A 23,322-nucleotide genomic window follows, 5' to 3' on the forward strand; every position below is an offset into this window, starting at 1 on the left:
CAAAACTCATCAGTAAGAGTGTATAAGTTCAGGACAAACAAAGGAATAGGTCATGGAACCAAGAAATTTATCTGAAATAATCCCAAACATGTATTATGGACTAATAGACTTCCCATGTAAATTTAGGACCATCTCACTAGAGGGTACTACTAGGTTAATATAGTTTAAAACCAATGCAGTATCATATAAAAAAGCTGATTGATTTATCAATTGACACAGAATATTGTCATTAGTTGGGAGAACATCTTAACAGATTGTACCACGTTTTTTACTTTAATTTTTTACATTACATAGGAAGTTAATTCTGTGTATAGTAAGTGCTATCATTACATTATTCTCCGTTTTTAGCACAATTAAATTGTTAGATGACATAAATAAATGGAATATACGGTATAATCCTTAAGACAGTGTTCTGAATAGGTTTGTGTCCCGATATCTAACATTGGCAAACCACATATCGACAGATATATAGAGAACAGATTCTTGCCAAAATAATCTTTTGTAAGTCTTCAAAAATAGTAACCACTAAACGTAATTCATACATTTACTAAAGTATACTATTCTATAACTTGTAACCTAATCAAACCCTATCAAAATATTTTCTTCTCACTAAAAATATTTTATTTAGTCAAATCCACAATCGTATTGTCATCTATAAATAATTAAATTTATAATGGTTTTACTAAACGAGTTACCATTTCAAGAGTAACGCATTTCGAAAAAACCATAGCTACTGATAACAGTTTACAAACCCCAATATATAAAACAATGGCCAGTTGCGTCAACAATATAGCACGATCCAATAGTACCTCTGCGTTGTTTTCAAAGCACTTCAGCTTCAGAGTAAATTGCATGACGGGAAATAAACAATGACGTGACTGCGGTGCTAGGGTCAACCACGTTTGTTGAACTTTGATAAAGAAAATACAAAATTGTTATACATTTTTTTTTATATTTTAACAAATCTACGTGGTTTTGGACTATTTTATTAAGATAGAAATTAGATTTCATTTTGTTATTTTGTCTTTAGCTAGATTTTAATGATTGACCCCTAGGACAGAGGAAAGCAAGGATTGAAGTGGCAGTTTTGGCACATAATATGTGCCAAATTATAATAGTAATAATTTTTTTTAGTAATATTATTATAACTGTTTTACGTAAACATTATGCACTATCATAATCACGAATACTAGAAAAATACCGGTATGGATCATAATAAACATAAACAAATTACCTTGTTGGCCCGAATCCTATACTAATATCATTGAACATAATGTTTTTGCAGTTCCATTTAAGCAACGTTAAATAATGTTTATTTTCGGGCCAAAAACGTCATTTGTTTACGTTTATGATCCATACCGGTATTCTTCTAGTAATCGTGTTACTAATCAAATGAAAATTCAAAAATCTTACATTAAAAATAACCAAAATTTTATATTTGTATTAACTTTGTAGGTTGCATTCCAGCAGTAAATTTTTAGCGCCCTACTTATATTACGGTTCAGTTATGCTATCTTACTGGAGAAAGAAATAAAAAGCATCATAACAATTAAGCCCCATTTCAACAAAATGACCCTTCTTACTTCTAACACTTTTGCTGGCTTGACTTAAATTTTCATTTTAAAATTTCTAAACTTATTGACTACTTCTCTAAAATTAGGTTATACCTATTTTTCGTAAGTTAGGGAGTGTAATAAAGTGTTGTTAAGATCCCTAAAAGGAAGGACATTCCAAATATTTTAACTTTTTTGTCCTAGGACGCTAGGCACGAGCCCGGAATTGTTTTTCACATTACTTCGGGCTAGACATAGGGGTAACGGCAATATAACTTCGATAAAATCCATTGGTGATTTTGCGGGGTTTGAACCCGGGACCCCAGGAACCGGAGTTTCGTGCTCAAACCACTAGACTAGCTCGCTCCCCAAATATTTTAACTTATAAAAAGTATAATCTACTGTATTTGATTTTGAAAACAACATTATTTTTTTCATAGAAACATTCCACATACTATAACTTTAACATAATGCTATGTTTATGTTGATTAATATATAAGTGTATGACAGTTCATGATAGTAAAAGGCTCCATTTTGTACTAAGAATATATACTTTTACAGCGCCGAGATTCGTTTTTGACGTTTCTCCTCGACAATGTACAGCTTACATTTGAATATTTGATTGCAACGTGGAAAATAAAAGAGAATATCAGGAAACATATACTTGTTGTTTTTTTTTTTTTTTTTTAGTGTTTGAATGAGTGTAGTGTTCAAATGAAATGTCTTTTTTAGAGAGGACTTAGTAACTCAGGGGTTTGCATTGCCCGATAGGACGCCTATAGAACTTAATGATTCCGCAATTGTAAGTAACCTCAATAATAATTGGTCAAATACTCAAATTATCACTAAGTATGAAAATGTTAGGCCTAATGAGCAGTTTTTAACAGTTTTACAGGCTAATTGTCAATGTATTAGGAATAAGTTATTAGACATAGAACATGTATGCCAGTTACAAAATGTAGATATAATTTGTGCCTCAGAACACTGGTTAACTCCAGAGCAAGCTGATATGTTTATTCCACGGAATTTTGATTTGGCAAAATATTGTATGTAGAACTAATTTTAAGAACGGAGGCTCAGCTATATATGTTAAGAAAGACTATCATTACAAAAAAATTGATCTCAATAGGTTTTCCTCTGAATTACATTGTGAAATTTGTTGTATAAAGCCAATGAAAATTTGCTTGTAGTAAGTTTGTACAGGTCACCGAATGGTGACTTGCCCACTTTTTTTGTTCAATTTAAAGAGGCAATGAAATATGTTCTTAGCTTGGGTAAAAAAGTAATAGTCTGTGGGGATTTCAATATTGAAATGGCAAAACTAGATGAGCAAGTCTCAATTAATTTCAAGAATTTACTGCGGTCACTAGACCTGGTATGTAGCAATAAACTCCCAACAAGAAACTACGCCTGTTTAGATAATGTTCTAGTCAATTTTACTCAAGATTTATATACAATTTCAGTTCTGCAAGGTGCTTTGGCCGATCATGACCCATTGCTTTTTAAATATCGTAAACCATCATCCACAAATACTCAAAATGCAAACCAACCTACATTATTTGTCAGGAAACAAAATAAACAAAATCTTAATCTTTTTTGTGAGGCCTTACAAAATGAGTCCTGGCAAAACATTGTGGACAATGAAAGTAACTCAGAAGCTTTATTTAATAGCTTTTTTTATCAATTTGTTGACCTTTGGTATTATTGCTCCCCACTTGTAAAGAAGAAACCTAGATCAGACAGTAGGACTCTTATAAAGAAAAATAGATTTAATTGGTACAATGATAGTTTAAGGAAAAGTAGGGAAACCATGCTAGCTTATAATTCCTTGTACAAGAATCTTTTAAAAATTAACTCTGTAAAGGCTCAGGCAGCTTACAATATTTATAATAACTTGAAAAAACAATATAGGAAGGACTTAACCCTTGCTAAAAAATCAGCTTGTGAAAAATATATTAACAATTCCAAAAACAAATGTAAGGCAGCCTGGGATATAATAACACAAGAAAATACCACCACACGCACATCTCATGTAACACTTGACCCTAATGAACTAAACACATATTTTACAGATTCTGTTGAGGAACTGGTCAACCAAGTTGGCCAAACCCAAACCACACCCAGTGATCTGCTGGAATCCAATAAACAATTGGACAACATTTCCAAATTTAAATGGACATCAATCACACCAGACGAGGTAATAAAAACAGTTTCAAAATTTTCAAACTCAAAAACCATGGACCATTTTTGGCTTTCAAATTATATAATCAAGAATACTATACACTACATTTCTACACCCCTCTCTACTGTATTCAATAGTTGCCTCCGTAATGGTTATTTTCCTGATTTACTTAAAATTTCAAAAGTAACTCCAATCTATAAAAAGGGCGATAAGAACCTTTGTCAAAATTATCGTCCAATCTTAATAGTTCCAATTTTATCTAAAGTTTTTGAAGCTCTCATGTTGAAACAACTCAACAATTTTTTTGATTCCAATAAGTTGATGTCTGACTCTCAATTCGGTTTTAGAGCTGGTAGATCAACCACTATGGCAGTCTCTCACATTTCCAATTACATTATTAATGCTTTTGAAAATAAAAATACTGTGTCCATGCTTCTTTTTTACTTAACAAAAGCTTTTGATTGCATTCCGTTTGACATTTTGCTGACAAAGCTCAAATTTTATGGACTTAATAAAAACTCAATAGACATAATTGAATCATATCTGACCAACAGGAGGCAATTTGTTAGTGTGGAGGGTAAAAACTCAACATTGACAGCAATTAAAGCAGGAGTTCCGCAGGGCTCGGTCCTGGGCCCTTTTCTTTTCATTGTCGCAGTCAATGATCTTCCATGTAACATCCCTATTGACAGTGTTATACAGGGTGTTCATTTGAAAACTTTCCATATCTGTTGTGTGCAAAGGTAAGGCTTTTAACACTTGTTTGTTCTCGTTTACCCCTAATTTGGACATGCCAAATCCAATAAAATTATTTTCAATTTTGAAAAATGCCCCAAAAGGGCCCAATTTGGGGGGTAGGGGTGCTTTTTGAGAAATTTTCAAATGTAAACATGGGTTGTGTGATACATCAATTTAAAGGTCTAATCACCCCGATCATTTTGGTGCAAAAAAGGTTTAATTATCTTTAACTGTATTTACAGGGTGGGTCAAAACGTTTTAAAAAAGGACTTTGAAGTTAAGTACCGTATTACCCTAACTACTGAACGGAACAGCGCCAAATTTCTTTCCAAGCTTATTCTTGAGCTACTCTTTAAGATAACTTGTAGTAAGGGCATTTTCCAAGTTATTTTCTAATTTTAAAAAAATCCCAAATTTTAAGAATAAAAGAAAGTTGAAAACTCAAAATTCTTAAATAGCAAGGTATAACAAATTTCATACCACGTGAAAGGTCCTTTTTTAACAAACATTTTACGTATTTAAGTTTTCTTTCTATCTCTTACCGTTTAAAAATTGCAGTAGAAAAACATAATTTTCTATGGTAAAATTGTAACTAGTTTTCTAATAAAACAGCCAAAATTCGTCAATAGACACATTAAATGGTGTAATAACTGAATGAAACAATTCATAATTATTTTTAGGCAGATAGGCAAACAAGTCATTACGTTTTACTTTGTGAAAAACAAGTTTTATAGCTGATGAGAAAAACCCAAGCGTGGGCCGCTTTCTGTAGTACCATTGACTAGTCAATGGTAGTATTAATTTCAAAAGTACCATTTCCTGTCGTACCTAATCAAATATGGTGTAAACTTAAAAAATAGACTTTATTTTACTTATTGGTCATAACAAAAGTGTTCCAGGATAACTGCAAAGTGTTTAACAATAGATATCCAGGTAAGACCTTGAGTCATATGGCTGTAAATGATTTAGTTAGGAAGTTTTCTGAAACTGGCTCAGTTACCAATGAGAAAAGAACAGGATGAGGGGTCCAAGATGAATTCTGACACACGTAAAAGTAGTCGATCAATTTGTTATGAATCCTACTACATCGTTGAACAAAGTGCAATGTGTTTTATTAGAAAACTAGTTACAATTTTACCATAGAAAATTATGTTTTTCTACTGCAATTTTTAAACGGTAAGAGATAGAAAGAAAACTTAAACACGTAAAATGTTTGTTCAAAAAGGACCTTTCACGTGGTATGAAATTTGTTATACCTTGCTATTTAAGAATTTTGAGTTTTCAGCTTTCTTTTATTCTTAAAATTTGGGATTTTTAAAAAATTAGAAAATAACTTGGAAAATGCCTTACTACAAGTTATCTTAAAGGGTAGCTCAAGAATAAGCTTGGAAAGAAATTTGGCGCTGTTCCGTTCAGTAGTTAGGGTAATACGGTACTTAACTTCTAAGTCCTTTTTTAAAACGTTTTGACCCACCCTGTAAATACGGTTAAAGATAATTAAACTTTTTTTGCACCAAAATGATTGGTATGATTAGACCTTTAAATTGATGTATCACACAACCCATGTTTACATTTGAAAATTTCTCAAAAAGCACCCCTACCCCCCAAATTGGGCCCTTTTGGGGCATTTTTCAAAATTGAAAATAATTTTATTGGATTTGGCATGTCCAAATTAGGGGGAAATGAGAACAAACAAATGTTAAAAGCCTTACCTTTGCACACAACAGATATGGAAAGTTTTCAAATGAACACCCTGTATATGCAGACGACACCACAATTTTTACTTCTGATAAAGATCTTGTAAAGCTCTCAGAAACACTTTCTAATGCAGAAAACAGTGTTTTAAACTGGTTTTCTACAAATAAACTCATCTGTAACCAATCCAAAACCCAGAAAATAGAATTTTCACTCTCTTCAAACAAATAAGACCATTCAGTCAAACTTCTTGGCATTCACCCAAATTTAAGCAAAAAACTATCGAGAGTTTCATGTCTATTCTGGATACTCAAGACTTTTGTTGACATTGAATATCTCAAACTAGCCTACTTTGGACTGTTTAAATCCCACATTCAATATGGAATCCAACTTTGGGGCCATTCCCCCCATGTTCATGAGCTTCTACTAATACAAAAAGAAGTCATCCGCACTATGTCGGGGGCTGGCCCTGCGGAGCACTGCAAGCCACTTTTTGTCAGACTAAACATTTGCACAATCATTAACTTATACATCTACAATGTACTTATATACACTAAAGCTAATCTCAATGAGTTTTCCACCAGGCAGAATTACCATTTCCACCATACACGAAACAAGGAACAACTGGATATACCACATCACAGGCTGGCCATCACAGGTAATTCTTTTAAACTTAATTGTGTGAAATTTTATAATAAGCTGCCTGAGCCTCTTCAGGCAGACAGCCTTTCTCTTCCTCTTTTTAAGTCAAAAATTCATAACTGGCTCATAGCTAACTCATTTTACTCAGTTAAGGACTTTATGAATTATAAAATTAAAGCCGAATCTTTCATACTGTAAATCAAAAACTTTCAATCGTTATTCTTAATCTTTGTTATCTATAGATATGAACATGTTTAGTGATATTTTATTTAATGTAATTTGACAATGCCTATTCCTATGTACAACTTGGTCAATGGCAATAAACTTTCTTATTCTTATTCTTATTCTTATTCTTATTTGGCTTGACCTCAGCTTAGTAATTTGATTTTATTTATGTTAAAAATTTCTTAAATTTACAATGAAAAATTTTAAATAAATCATTCAACTATTTAGTAAACCTAAATATTTAATTTTCACGTTATTAGGTTATCTTACATTATTGTAAATATCTTTCTCACAGAAAATCTACTTTATTATCCAATGTTCCTTTTGCACTGTTTAAAAACACGTATTTTGAAGTATAATACTTGTCGTAGCCCAAACCATTGTTGAGGTATGTTATCATTTACACTCTCTCGCAATTATTTAGTTTACTTTTTCAATATTTCTACATGATTCCTTGGGGGCTTTAAATTGCTAGCCCCAAAAAATGTGCTATCCAAATATTAACGTTTCGAAACAGCTTGACACGGCTAACAAATTAAATGTCATTATTGTGGGATAAAATGTAAGAATTCCCAGTACTTCCTGCTCTACCTCTGCGATAAGTTCAAATGTCATGAACTTTCAAATATAAAAAAAAAACGTGGATGCATATCTTGCTACTGCAGTAGGTCTCAAAATGTATGCATGAATAATTTTATACTCACAATGTAAATATTATTGTATCCAATAATTATTAAGCAATACGGCCCGAGATATTTGTTAGTTCAAGCGAAAATGTGCGAATGTTGTGGAAACACTAAGGGTTTTCCAGTTGAGAAAATAAGGTAATGCCAGGGTTAAAAGGAGTTCTCCACAGAGGAAGGTTGTTTTACGAGGACCAGCTAACCGTGACCGGGTAACTCCTGGTGTTTGAAGCGCCTTGTCACACTTTAACTTTGAAAAGATCTTTGCGAAACTGAACCATCTTGATAACATATTTATTTGTAAAGAAAGTAAATTTCACACCCAGTTGAAATACAGTATTAATTATAAATATACAGGAATAGCAAAAGGTTCCGGAACAACCCAATATATGTTTCCAAGTTCCACTTACACAATTTAAACTTTGCAAACTGTTTATGTGTATACAAAACTACTTTTTTTAGAATATGGCAGATTTTTCAGAAAAAGAAGTAGGTGACGAATCTTAAATGTAAGCATGGGTTGCTATGCATATAATTTTAAAGGTCTTGATGAGATAAACACAATGACATAAAAAAATGAAAATTCAATGATCCTGAAAAGGTTATGGCTGTTCAAAGTTTTGATATGCTGCATGCTAAATGAGCCTTATTCTAAGTTTAATTTCTTTTTACATGTTCCATGTATCACAGATATGTTAAAAAAGGAAGCATTTACTTCTTTATACCCGTAAAACATTTGCAGAGTTGAATGTGTAATACATGGAACTATTACGTAGTAAAAACCTTACATGTCCAACTAGCTCACATTTCTAACCAACTGGGACTTTCTCAATGGACCGACACCCGGAGTAGCCGGTATTTACTCAGGGGAGGTATAGAAGAGGCTACGATGACAGCTGTGGGCTTCTTATTAGTTGAGGGAACGCCATTACCGTAACAAAACGATTGGTAGCCATCGGCTTCGATGGTCTAATGGTTAGCGTGCCGGGCTGATATGCTGAAGCTCCCGGGTTCGAATCCCGCTGGAGGCATTAACTTTTTGTCCAAGATTTTTTTTTATTATCAGCAAGTTTGGTTGGTTTGGTTCGGTTATGACAGTTTAATTTTATTATTAAGTCATTATAAAATTTTAATTGAGCAATTTCTAGTTTTATTTAATAAACAGAATTATTTTTTATATTACTAAACTTTTGTTATATTATTTCATTAACAGCAAGTTTGGTTAGTTCGGTTAGATTATGACAGTTTAATTTTATAATTAAAAAATAATAAAATTGAATTTGAGGCATTTATAACTTTATTTTATGAACAGAACAAACTATTTTTGCGATTAGTAAACCTTCATTGCCAAAGTGCTCTCTGTTACAGCGCTGTTCACGGAGGAATTTTGAACTAAATGCCTCATTCGTACCTCCCCTAAGTCAGACCCCCCAGCCAAAGGGGATTTGTGAGGTGAACCAAAGCTGGTAACTTTCTTTCTAGAGGTGATCGTGACCATCAATGGTCGTGACTACTATTTGGATTGTTAAACTGTGAATAGCGAGGTTTTTACTATTATTTTACATTTTTCTGGTTAGTTTTTATACACATAATATTGCATAACTTTTGTGGTTCGCTTAGCAATATTAAGATTTAATGAAATACTAAATGTAATATCAAAAAGGTTTTTTAATAATAATTTAAATAATATTTTTGAAGGATAACTTAAACACTGTAGTTTACTTACCTAAAGTTATATTATATTTTAGCATATTATTTAATCTTAAATAAAAAGTATGTTAAGCACTAATGTATTCGTGCTGTGAAATAAAAAGCTCTTGGTGGTACATTAGGAATAATTTTCTACACGTTTAATAAATGCTAAAAGGACCACAAAATATTATACAGCCTTATACTGTAGTGCCAATTTAATCTTGTTTCTATTAAAAAAAAATTGTTTAATCTCCAAGACGGAATAGGTTTAAGTTGATTCCCATACATTGGGGAAAACGTTATATGATCCTGTTAACATTTTAACATCATGTGTTTCTTCTGAGCCACATTCAAACTCAGATTTTAATATTGATGGTTATAGGTTAAACTATCTATGGTTAACCGTACATTATGTACTACTTCAAAAAAAATTGTTTTAATATATTTATTGTGTACCCCGATTATGTTTTTCAGTCAAAGGTAAAATATAAAGCCAAGATGGGGTACGAACCAAGGCCTTAAGGACTGAAGTTCCACCCTCTACCACTACCACTCCCCGAGTAGCCCATGTATATTTTAAAACGAGATTAAAACGGGTACATCAAAAGTTGGATACTCTTAAACTCCCCAGAATGGACTTGTGCTTTAAATTCCCTATCAGTAAGCTCATTTTGAACTCCTCTACAAGTAAAATTCGTTAAAGTCAACCTGTAAAAATTCAACAAACACATATTTGATTGAAACAAAAAAAGAAGAAACTCCCAATGGTAAAACCTACAATCTGACAATTCAGTAGAACCTTGATAACAAGACTCTCATGGGGATTGTAAAATAAGACTTGTTATCAAGGTTGATTCTTATCGAGGTTTGTAATAACAAATGATTAGGGGTAAAATAATTTTAAGGGAATTTGAAAATGACACTTGTTATCAAGGGCGACTTGTTATCGAGGGTCTTCTTGTATAATCATATAGATTTTATCGTGTTAGAGTAACACTATGAATGTATGAAACTGATCCGACAGAAAGTAAACCATCTCCACAGAAGAGTGTCAATACATTTGCTACTAACTCAGTTGGAAAGTTGCCAGCTTTAGTTAAACTCTTGAAATCCCTTTCGGCTACTTTGAGTTTACGCCCCGTCGGGGTTGTCACTCTCTATTGGTCTTTAAACATCACTTCTACATCAGGATAAAACAGGAAATTCAGTTCAGGAAATGTTGTGTTCAGGGAATTGCATTTGCATCTAAAACTAACAACATAATGATTATGCAGAGGACGTATTTGTAATACGTGTACAGTTTTTATAATCACCCTAAATCTTTACTGTTATTCAATAAAATAAAATTGAAATAAATAACTAGTAAGCTATTAATTAGATAATAGAAAAATACGACCATTATTAAAAAATTGCGATTGAAAAAAATGTGCAAAGTATTATGATAGAATAAGCAAAGTTATCCTGCTTCCTTATACTTAAAATGACTTCCAAGCTTTTCAATTATTGTATACAAAGACAGAAATCTTTTAATTAGAGCTTAAAAAATCCATACGATTTATAGAAAGGAGAATTTAGAGAAGCAGATTCAAGTTTTCATAAATATGTAATTGTAGGATATAACAGCTATATAACTAATTAAACTATGGGTCCAAATAATGAGAAAATCTATAATAACATTTCTTTAGAAAAATCATCAAAATCGCTTCGTTAATAAAAATCAAAACATTTAGTTTTTTACATAAAAATGTTTAACTTAAGCTTGTTCCGACCGGTCTTCAGGAACGTAAAATAAGAAGAGATCTATTAAATGTTAGAAAAAATAACTAGTTAAGCATTTTTTTTATGATGATGTTTCAGCTATTTGTTATTTGATCTTTTGAACTTTTTGTGTGATATACAGAGTTTTTCCTCAAATACACATTAAAATGGCCGTGTTAATGTTTAGCTGTTCGTGCTTCTAACTCGTTAGGCAAATTACCATTCACAGCTTGACAAACAAGTTCTTGGGTAAGTTTTGGTCATTAGTGTTTCGTTAATGCATTTAAAATGGAATAGACGAAGTTATGCTTACGTTCAACGTTATTTATCATGTTGTGCCTTGAATTACAGGGTAAATAGGTAACTAACTCATTGTAAGCGGAAACCATTTATTAGCAAAATGTAAAATATAAGTAGGAATTTCCAATGTGTATTCAGTACAAATGTATTAATACTATGTCATATATCAAACGCAGATTATAGCATGTATGTGACATAATTAATTTAATTTCCGTCCTGTGTATCAACATCGTTTCTTAGACATGGTTCTTGGAACTCCAAAGATACATTAATATGTTTGGTGCTTGCAATTAGTTTACAAACCCACTAAATACTTAAGTAATATAATTTTTTAAACTTTGTTGACACATGGATCACGCCAAAATAGGCTACAATTATGAAAAACATATATGTGTTAGGATTATTTTCAAACGAAAAATAAAATAAACTAATTACAAATCAATTATATTATGACCTTAAATGTCGGTTTCACTTAAAATCGATAACGAAGTTCTTAAACCCCAACTGCTATTAAAATAGCCTAAATATATTCTTTAATTCAGAGCACAGTACAATTAATATTATTCGAGTATGGTAGAAATTATATTTACAATAATATGTAGGGTTATATTAAAAAACACACTTTACGGCTTAATTATGTTCCAAATTGTCAAATTAATCACACTAAATCAGGGTTGTGTCCAGTAACACGTCTAATAAATAATATTTTAGCGGGAAAAGTGTTCAGCTTACGTTAAACTAAACCCTTTAAATCCCTTTTGGCTACTTTAAGTTTACGCCCTGTCGGGTATGATACTTCCCATCGGTCTTAAAGCTGCTTAGCGTTTCAATGTAGTTACATTTATCCTAAATCCTAATTTATATAAACATTTTTTTATATGTATTGCATGACATAATATTTAATTAAACAATAATAATCCTAATAGACAAAATGCGAGTTTGCAATACAGTTTGTAACGAGTTATTTTCCCTAGGGGGGTATATTTTTGCTATTTGGCCGCGCACCGATTGTTGAGGTAAGCAAGCGGCGGCGGCGATCCTGGCTAGCGCCCTTTGACCCGGCTTATCAGTTCGGATAAGCTTGGGTATCCTGGAACTACCGGACAGCCGAGGACGGACATTCGAGTCGTGGATCCCGTGCAGTGAAGAGTGAGTGTTGGTGTCCTGTGGAGACGGCTGGCGTACGTTGGTGGTACGGAGTGTACGAGGTGTGACAGTGGTGTCGGAGTATGCTGGTGGTGTGATCGCGCCGAGTGTTGGTGTAAGTTGGGTACTGACCCACTTGTGGTGAGTGGACGACTTGATATTATTAGTTTGATAATATTAATATCTGGTTTTATTGCGAGAGTTAGAGTTGTAACCGTGCTGGTCAAAGCCTGACGGTAGTTAGGATTTATATTAGTCAGGAATAATATTAAAGTGTATTCCTGACGGTTCTGGGCAGGTGCTAGAGCGCAAATAATATAATTTAATTGACTGTAGTAGATATTATTTTGCGTTGTCCCTAGAGTTAGTTATATTACTAATAACTCTGAGGCCCGACAAACCTAGGCTGCACGATTTAGCGTGCGTAGTTGGAAACACGTGGCCAGTAGGCTAGTAGCTAATATTATTAGCCTATTAACAGAAGCCCAGCTAAGTAACATAAAGTTGGTAGTAGCAGTAGCAGTAGTAGGGTTGTTATTGTTTATTCATTCAATTATTTTAATTTAACCTGAACAGCTTGCTTAGTAATCCAACACGTTAGCTTGGTAGCTTGGATAGCGGAGTACCGGCTATCAGATAATAGCCTATAAAATTTATCTAGTGTTTGGAACGTATTTAATATTTATTTATCTGCTACTAAGTAGCTCAATATTTTAATAGTGCAATTGCCATTTAGTTTTGCTTGTTCGGCTTGGTATTTATTGAGACCAGCTACTAGTGGTGTAGTCACTCTACCTATAGTGTACTTGTATATTATTATGTGGTACGATTATTGAGTGAACTGTTTGATTCTTAGCTTGGGCATTAGAGTTGTGTATTGGATTATAGTGGCCTAGTAGACCCCGCCTGGTGATAACACGCGTTGTGGTTTTTATTGGCAAGTCGTCGTGTAACTCACCGTGTTTTAGGCACTCTGGGCTTAACTATTGGATAGTTAGGACGAAGCCCGAGTTGCGTAGTCAGCAACGACCCCCTAGGAGTGTGCAGAATCGGCGTAGGCCTGGTAGTGATTATTGCACGTTTGTTTTGGTGACTTGTTTTTGACTTGTTCACAGTGCCCGTGTATGAGCCAGTCCTATACCGGTTAGACCCGGCTTTTGGCCTAGTGGTTTCCCTGACCTTATCGCAGACCCTGGAACTTTACCCGGCCATTGTAGGCTGAGCTATCCCCGGCAAACGGTTGCGACTGCACTTTTAATATTTTTTTTTAGTGCAGAAAGTAGCGTCGCAAGTTTCTGGAAAAAGAAATCTTTCAACCTCGTTTGACAAATTATTTTTATCAAATTATGCGATATGAAGATAACATGTGTTTCCTAATGTATTTTTTTGACCAACTGAGAATATTTTACATGGAATATAATAATTCATTGAAATGTTCTAAATATCGGATTGGAATTTTTTTGTGCGTGAACATGGAGTTTGAGGGTGTGTATTTTGCGTGGCTAGATGTAGGAATTCGATTCTTAAAGTCAAGGCTAAAATAGTTTCCAGCATCAAAAAGCTATAGATACGTGATAGGGTTTGTTGTTAATTTTACTTTTTGAACTTATCAATTTAAAAGTATGGTATGGAAATTCCAAACGATATTTTTTTTAGTTACCAAAAAGTACAAGCAGCCACAGAGCATTTATTTTCTGTACCACCAGACCTTATAAATAACTACAATAAAGGAAATATTATAATTACGTTTAACTATATAGTTTTGTCCTAGGACGCTAGGCATGTGCTCGGGATTGTTTTTACATCATTTTAGGCTAGACCTAAGTATTGTGGCAATATTATTTAGATAAAATCCATTGATGATTTGGTGGGATTCGAACCCGGGACCTCAGGTACTAAGTCCCGAATTCTAACCACTGGACCAGCTCGCTTCGCTTCTCCACGTTTAACTATGTTGGATTTTAGTGGGTGTGAATCTTACACTGTTGATCGTGCATTACCAATTCCCTTCTTCTTATATATTTAGTGTACACTAGCTGTGTGCCCGTTCTACGCACGGGGATCTTATAGTAGTCAGTTGAAACCTTCTTATATTAAGGTTAAGAACAGCAATTAGTTTGCATATTTGCAGATATGCTGGCAAAACTATTATATATAAACCTTCGCAAATACAGTATCTGACAGTTCAAGCCAAAATAAATGCTTCGCAATTAAATGTCACCCGGATCGTTATGGTCCATATTTCCAATGATTAAACTAAAAAATGTTTTATAGATCCATGAAGCGTAGCCCTAAAATAGGCCTATAATTGAAAGTTACTTTCCACATCGGTTAACTTAAACGTATTTAAAGTACTACCTCAACCTCACCATTTAACACTTTATTCCGGTTGGCATTTTCAGTATCAAAGGTGCTCTTGTCCATTCCTTGAAACACTGATAAATAAGGACATTATTGCGTTACCAACATACAACAAAACAACACAATACAACAATCCAACAAAGGCCACGAACTATTGATACATAAACAATATAAAGGCGTAAACAATTCATGATGGTTTGCCCAACAAATGTTTTACTCAAATAGGTTATCATTTTCTTAGCATACCGGATAAGCTAAGATTTGGAATCCAGACAGAAAAAGCAAAACTTATACAGAGTTAAGACATCACTTAAATTGAATACGGACGGCTCTAATAAATAAGGTGCAACACCAACGATATCAAATTTGTAAACTACCGGTTCTAAGGAAAAGAACCAGTACCTACGTAAGAACCTACCTAAGAACTATAGTAGATCGGACCAATTAAATGCATTAATATCTAGTCCCGAGGTTATTGATCTCTTGCTTTTGGATTTTCTCGTAAAAAGTTATAGCGTAAACTTATCGGTGTCAGTTTGAAAAAAAGCAACCTTACCCAAACAACTTTTTGTTATTTAATAGATTACGCATTCTCTAAACAATGATTAGTATATCTATTAACATTAGAAGGAAATGTGACGAAAATCACACAATGTTGGGGTTTTGGTCATTTGTAATTTTATTTCTTAAGTAGGTAGGCCATGTATTCTATGGAAAAGTACCGGTATCAAGGATCGTCGTCAAAAAGGTTGTTATGAATAAATATGTAGGCTTACGTACCCAAGATATGAGCTATGGGCCTGTTGGCTGTATGGTCCAGCGATTGCATCACACGGTGAGTAGAAACAGAAAGTGACACATTGGAAAAGCGAGTTTAGCACTTCCTCTGTTAAACCTCTGTTACAATCACCCACTGCAGTTGTGATTTTTTACTTTACACTTTAACACAACCGCCATTGAAGCGCTGTCAATGAGTGGAAACCTTTTTTGTAAGCTATTGGCGACGATCATTTCAGTGTCACAGCCCTATACAACAATGATTCAAGGTCTTCTTCTTTCTGGTTGTCAAAACTCAAGAAACATTTTATACTCAAAGAATTTCTGGTTCCGATTTGGACGATGTCTAGTTATTTAATTTCATTTACGGTTACACTATTAGACTATATTATTGCACTTGCGATTAATTAAATCCGTTATGTAAGAAAAACGTTTTTAATCTCACTTGGTTGGGATTTGCTTTCAAAACGTGATTCGAAATAGTTGCGGTATTTGTAAACAACATTTGTAAACATGTCATTGACAGCTAGAAAAAATAATCTTGATCCGAACAGCTGTTCGTTATTTCATAGACGATTATGTGATAAAAATTGAACGAAAATTTGACAAAAATCGCACAAAACTGCATTTTTGAACGTCCGTAATTTTATTTACAAAGTAGTGAGGCTATATTTAAATCACTAAAGACACTCTCGCCAATCCAGTGAATACATTAAAATGACTTGGATCTTGATATTGATATGTACTCTGGTTTTCACGGAGAAGATTGCGTAAAATGCCATCTTGAGTGTTACAGACAAAGGGACAGACAGACAGACAGAAATTGAGATAAGACTCGTTTCTGCTTCTTTAATGTATAAAACGTAAAAATAACCTAAAAGTATATAATTCTGAGCAATGTACAGACAAAACTCTAATTTTATTTATATAGATAAACTCGAATTAAGCACCTCGATATGAATGCCAAAAATATTACTATGCTAACATTTTTTATCATACGGTAAATATTACCTACCTAAAGTTCAAACACTTATTAATTGATTTTCGTACTTAAATTTCTTATGTTAGTGATATACGTAGGTTTCAAATAAAATTCATCATGAGTGTTTTATTTTAAATCATTTTTCAATTAGGATAGTTTTACAAAAATAAATTGAAAAGAATAAAAGTATAATTAACATATTCCAGTTTTTTCGTAAGGTATTAAAAATGGCAAGCCATATGAATTCAGCTATAATATTTTCATCTGAGTGCCCTCTGTGTTATAAGCTCACTGACTGAATTTGATTGGCACATAGACCACATGTGGTATTCTGGTCATTGGTCAATATAATGGCATTACAGATCCACCCACCATGTAATATTGGTCTGTGGTTAGGATAAAGTAATATTAAGTTATCGTTATAATACTCCCTTTCATGGTAAATTTATTGGGTGTCGTAGCATATATGTTACTTTTTCATGTTTTAACAAATTTCCCTTATAAGGGATAAGCTATTACCGTAGGTCTCAAGACCTGGATCCGGACCGTTGATGAAATTTGGTACAAACGTGTAAACTAACGTTTATTGTAACTAACGTTCTTATGGAATTAAACAGTTGAAGTAAACTGATGTTTTTTTATATAAGTATAAATTATATTAAAAAATGTATTATATAAGTGAAAATCCAAACAGGCAAATGAAAACTCGCTTAGGTTGCAATTTTGCTACGGAAGAATTATTTGAAATTGCAATAAATGTTAAGCTGTAAATGGTTACAAGTTTATTTTACCATACAAATTGTATGGATTTAAAGTATCGAGAATACATGCAACTAGGTTCCATGCCACTAGCTACATATAACAAACTTTAACCATCGTGTTTAATGTATATAAATTTATTTCAGTATTTTGTTGTCCCATTATAAAATCATGAGTGAAGGCAAGAACCTTTTCAGAAATGCATTAAATAGTAAATCTTTCCATTTCTTATAAAACTTAACCAGTCTAACTTAAAAGACATAAAACATAATCATGGTTCAGCAGTGCTTTGATTATTGCCGTGATTTTTAGACCTTGTAAGATAGTTATGTTAACTTACAAAATTGTTGGTTGTACAGTATATTGAAAATATGTTAAATTTCGTTGTGGTATTATTCCTATTATTACAATTTCAAAACTTACTAATTAACTAGTTAAAATTATTCTGCAGAGATATATCAGAACTGGTTTAATTTTTTATCCAACAAATACCTTTTTATTATATACAATTATCACGGTTTTAGGCGTTAAAACAAAGTATTGATGTTTAGCAAATTAACGCGAATACAAGTTTGAACGAAGGGTTGACTTTTAAATATGATTTTTTTTTCATTATATCCAAATATATTTACCATTTCTTAACAAAATTGTACTAAAAGGTAAAAAAAAACAAAAAAAAAACAGAAAAATAAATTGTATAACTTACTATTGAGAAGATGGTAAGCGAGATTCAGGTTACTAAAATTGAATGGTGATTATCAGTTTGAATACCTACACCTAAATGACCAGTAGAAACTTGTGTATGCTAAGAGCTAAGGAAGAAGGACCCTGGAGAGACTTGTAACTAGATAACAACCTTACACACTGTTCATCTAATGACAAGGACATTTATTAAGGAAGGGTCGGTTTAATACTGTATGATCAAACCATTCATGTCAATAGAACCAAAAATGTTTGCTTAAATTGTTTTACTGATCGAAATAAAATGAATAAAAACACAAGTATATTTTTATAAACTTAATGTTAATACCGGTAAGTGTTAAAACACTTCAATATTCTTTCTATCTTATTATTTGGGTAGATCTACCGAAAAGACTTACACGATTCTCATCAAGGATAGTTTATCGTTAGCATTGTAAAATAAAGTAAATAGATACCTAATTTTCTTAATGCAAGAGGAACTTATTAAACAGACTTATTAGGACGTATTAAACTTGAAATTCCGTCATTATAATCGTGATGCCGAAAGAACCGTATAACGTTCAATCTTGGAACCGTTGTAGCTGTAATAAAAAATATTACTATGCTAAATTTTTGTATTATACGGTAAATATTACCTACCTAAAGTTCAAACACTTATTAATTGATTTTCGTACTTAAATGTCTTATGTTAGTGATATACGTAGGTTTCAAATAAAACTCATCAAGAGTTTTATTTTAAATAATTTTTCAACTAAGATAGTTTTACAAAAAAAATAAATTGAAAAGAATAAAACCATAATTAACAAATCCAGTTTTTTCGTAAGGTATTAAAAATGGCAAGCCATATGAATTCAGCCGTAATATTTTCATCTGAGTGCCCTCTGTGTTATAAGCTCACTGAATGAATTTGATTGGCACATAGACCACATGTGGTATTCTGGTCATTGGTCAATATAATGGCATTATAGATCGACCCACCATGTAATATTGGTCTGTGGGTTAGGATAAAGTAATATTAAGCTATCGTTATAATACTCCCTTTCATGGTAAATTTATTGGGTGTCGTAGCATATATGTTACTTTTTCATGTTTTAGCAAATTTCTCTTATAAGGGATAAGCTATTACCGTAGGTCTCAAGACCTGGATCCGGACCGTTGATGAAATTTGGTACAAACGTGTAAATTAACGTTTATTCGGACGAGTTTACGAACCAGCATGATTGGACCATGGGACAGGCCCATGGTTAAGGAGATTTTCATTGGGTAAAGATTTATTTTTTTAATTTTTGATTCTCTAATCATAAATATCCCTATTTATCTCCATTTGAAGAGCAGAACAACAAATAATAAAGTCTATTAGTATGTCATGATGAGATGAATATATTTTTAACAGAGACAATTATTAATTACGGAGAAAATTAAAAATAAAAATTTGAAATGCCCATGATATTCTTATGGAATTAAACAGTTGAAGTAAACTGATGTTTTTTTTTATATAAGTATAAATTATATTTAAAAATGTATTATACAAGTGAAAATCCAAACAGGCAAATGAAAACTCGCTTAGGTTGCAATTTTGCTGCGGAGGGGTTATTTGAAATTGCAATAAATGTTAAGCTGTAAATGGTTACAAGTTTATTTTACCATACAAATTGTATGGATTTAAAGTATCGAGAATACATGCAACTAGGTTCCATGCCACTAGCTACATATAAAAAACTTTAACCAACGTGTTTATTGTATATACCTTTAGAAACCGGGGTTCTACATGTCTTTATTGAACTATTTTAAGATGTTTCTTGAATTAAAACATATTTTACAATTATTTTCATATGAAATGTTAATGAAGAGAACTACGCTTATCACATGCTGTGGCATTTCAGTTTTTTCTTTAAATATTAAAATTATAGAACAAACATAATCTATACGCAATATTCTAATATTCTGAAAGGTCAAAATAATATCAATTATCTAAATTTTAACATATTGCTGTGGTAAAAGTAAGCCTGTTTTAAGTGAATATAGAAACCTCAAAAGATTAATATTACTTTAGAAACGTTCCAGAGATGACCTAACGTATGCTAATGACAACTTATGCAAACATGGCTATGTATTCATGAGTACTTTCAGATTGTATGTTTAAAATTCACTTTATGGCAAGGTTTTCAAACACATAAATTATTATTCGTCTTCCAGTTTTATCTACACTGATAAATTAGATACCTTTAAAAAGACTTACAAAAAATATGGATGGTAAAGACAGCAAATATTTAAAATCCATTCAAAGTCATAATAAAAAATCAATAACATTATAAAATATTATATTATACAATGAAGTAGATTCATTTTTATTATTGTTTTTAAAACTATGGCCACTCTGAAAGGTACAAATGATCTGGAAAGGGTTTCGCCAATGAAAGAATGTGTCATTCGCTTTAATATTTTTTCTTTTTTTACGTCAACGGCAACAACAAAACAAATTTATTTCAGTATTTTGTTGTCACATTATAAAATCATGAGTGAAGGCAAGAGCCTTTTCAGAAATGCATTAAATAGTAAATCTTTCCATTTCTTATCAAACTTAACCAGTCTAACTTAAAAGACATAAAACATAATCATGGTTCAGCAGTGCTTTGATTATTGCCGTGATTTTTAGACCTTGTAAGATAATTATGTTAACTTACAAAATTATTGGTTTGTACAGTATATTGAAAATATGTTAAATTTCGTTGTGGTATTATTCCTATTATTAAAATTTCAAAACTTACTAATTAACTAGTTAAAACTATTCTGCAGAGGTATATCAGAACTGGTTTAATTTTTTATCAAACAAATACCTTTTTATATACAATTATCACGGTTTTAGGCGTTAAACAAAGTATTGATATTTAGCAAATTAACGCGAATACAAGTTTGAACGAAGGGTTGACTTATAAATATGATTTGATGTTATTATATCCAAATATATTTACCATTTCTCAACAAAATTTTACTAAAAGGTAAAAAAAAGAAAAATAAATTGTATAACTTACTATTGAGACGATGTTAAGCGAGTTTCAGGGTGCTAAAATCGAATGGTGATTATCAGTTTGAATATCTACACCTAAATGACTAGTAGAAACTTGTGTATGCTAAGAGCTAAGGAAGAAGGACCCCGGAGAGTAACTAGATCATAACCTTACACACTGTTCATCTAACGACAAGGACATTTATTAAGGAAGGGTGGGTTTGAATTGAAACTGTATGATCAAACCATTAATGGCATACAGATCTACCAAAAAGTGTTACACGATTCTCATCAAGGATAGTTTATCGTTATCATTGTAAAATGAAGTAAATAGATACCTAATTTTCTTAATGCAAGAGGAACTTTTGACGTATTAAACTTGAAATTCCGTCATCATAATCGTGATGCCGAAAGAACCGTATAACGTTCAATCTTGGAACCGTTGTAGCTGTTACACGCAATTCATTGTTTCAACAACAAACAGCGCAGCATGATAACAGTTATGTTCTCTCACGCTATCTCTCGAGTAATTACTAAAGTAGCTGTTATGTTCCATTCTTACTGCATATTGCTTAATTTTACTTGCCAAATTTTTTGTAACACAACCTCATAGTCATGCCTGCAATTTTTTTGCTTTGTTATCTTTTATTTTGAAGGGTCAAATTTTTAGGTTATATTGTGCTAATTGTCAAAACTATAATTTGGTATATATGTAACAACTAGCTGTAATCTATGTTTTAAAAATATTTAAAGACAGATTTCAATATATCATATAATTTTTCAACAGGTAACTGGATAAAAATTCAATAAGTCTTAATTGAAACAATCAAAAGATAAAACTAATGACGGTATGAGAAAGCCTTTGATTATTTGCATAACTCTTGCGATTCCTTTTGTCATCTAAATGATATTTAATTCCATACCTAAACAACAAGTGAGAAGTTTCTTGTTTAGCAAATTAAGAAATTAAATAGCAAATTATCCACATATTATAGTAGGTAATATCTCGGTTTAAGTTCAAGCGTAGGTTGGTTGTTAACCAGACTAATGGTTACACAGTGTCTAGGGACGGTCATAATGATGTCAACTTGTACATAAATTAGTATGATACAAATAGGCCTATATTATTCGGAACCTACTGCATTTTGATATTTACTTTCCAAAAGTTAGATGGAAAAACATAGGTTTTATTTGTTGTGTACTTACACAACATACCATTTGATTCTATGTTTAATCTATATTTTCTTTAGGATTTTTTTATTTAGCCAAATGTATAATTAAGGATGACAAATAATTTTGTATTTATCATTTTTTCCTCAAAATTTATTAAATAGCTTTTGATTCTACAGTATCGCTCATAAAAGACACAGCAGAACGACTGAAGGCAGAGTTATTGTCAATATTGAGATGGCTATAACTGACAGAGGCCCCGTGGATGGTCGTGACGTCACTATAATCTAATAAACTTGCCTGGCTGGCAAACCTTCAGTTTATACCATCTCTGCTATTTACTGATTGTCATCCTGCCTAGAACAAAAAGCTCTAGTAATTTTCAATAATTTATGAATACAATATTTTTAAAAACCAATTCTGATTCAAAATAAATTTATCGATTGCCAAAGACTTTTGCAACACCTTCTTTACTTAAAGTCTTGTTTCACCTGACTGGTTAGAAATAAAACTTAATAATTTGATAGTAATGATGTTAAACAGATTCGTCCACAAATAGTCTTACTGACGTCATATTATAATCTTTAATTAATAAATTGAATACAAGTACAATTTATATCAAGTTTAAAGTTTTTTTATATACAGTAAAACGTGTTTAAAATGATTAAACTTGAATTGATATAGGTAATTAGCTAGTATACGAAGGACTGAAGAGTATCTAGCAAATTAATATAGAATGTTGAATATGAAAATGTATCTGTGTTTGGAAGAATAACAAACAAGATTAAATATTATATATGAATTGTATTACGTACCTTTGAAGGCTATTTGTTAACCTAATGCCTAGCTCCATTAGTAAATATAAAGCAATAATCTAAACGTTAATTTTGATTGCCCGTATGATATTGTTTTATAAAATTCTATCTGCTTACATAACTGTGAGCTTAAGA

At 32.1% G+C, this 23,322-nt stretch overlaps 1 protein-coding gene across 1 annotated transcript; it reads left to right on the top strand.

Annotated features, from left to right (window-relative positions):
* Window positions 1-2,810: 2,810 nt before the first annotated feature.
* Window positions 2,811-7,148, top strand: LOC128987653 (uncharacterized). The gene is made up of 2 exons (XM_054408611.1): window positions 2,811-3,750; window positions 6,753-7,148. The coding sequence occupies exons 1-2, from the start codon at window positions 2,866-2,868 to the stop codon at window positions 6,828-6,830; spliced, it is 963 nt and encodes a 320-aa protein (XP_054264586.1). The 5' UTR covers window positions 2,811-2,865; the 3' UTR covers window positions 6,831-7,148.
* The last annotated feature ends 16,174 nt before the right edge of the window (window positions 7,149-23,322 follow it).

Source organism: Macrosteles quadrilineatus, unplaced genomic scaffold (genome assembly GCF_028750875.1).
Source record: "Macrosteles quadrilineatus isolate MER2022 unplaced genomic scaffold, UCM_ALF_1.0 Scaffold_2__2_contigs__length_208266976, whole genome shotgun sequence".
NCBI lineage: Eukaryota > Metazoa > Arthropoda > Insecta > Hemiptera > Cicadellidae > Macrosteles > Macrosteles quadrilineatus.

Bases quoted from the DNA above. Each gene is read 5' to 3' on its own strand.
- LOC128987653 (XM_054408611.1), top strand. From the start codon at position 2,866: ATGGCAAAACTAGATGAGCAAGTCTCAATTAATTTCAAGAATTTACTG. The intron at 3,751-6,752 runs GTAATAAAAACA...GTTTTCCACCAG, and splicing joins CATCAATCACACCAGACGAG to GCAGAATTACCATTTCCACC.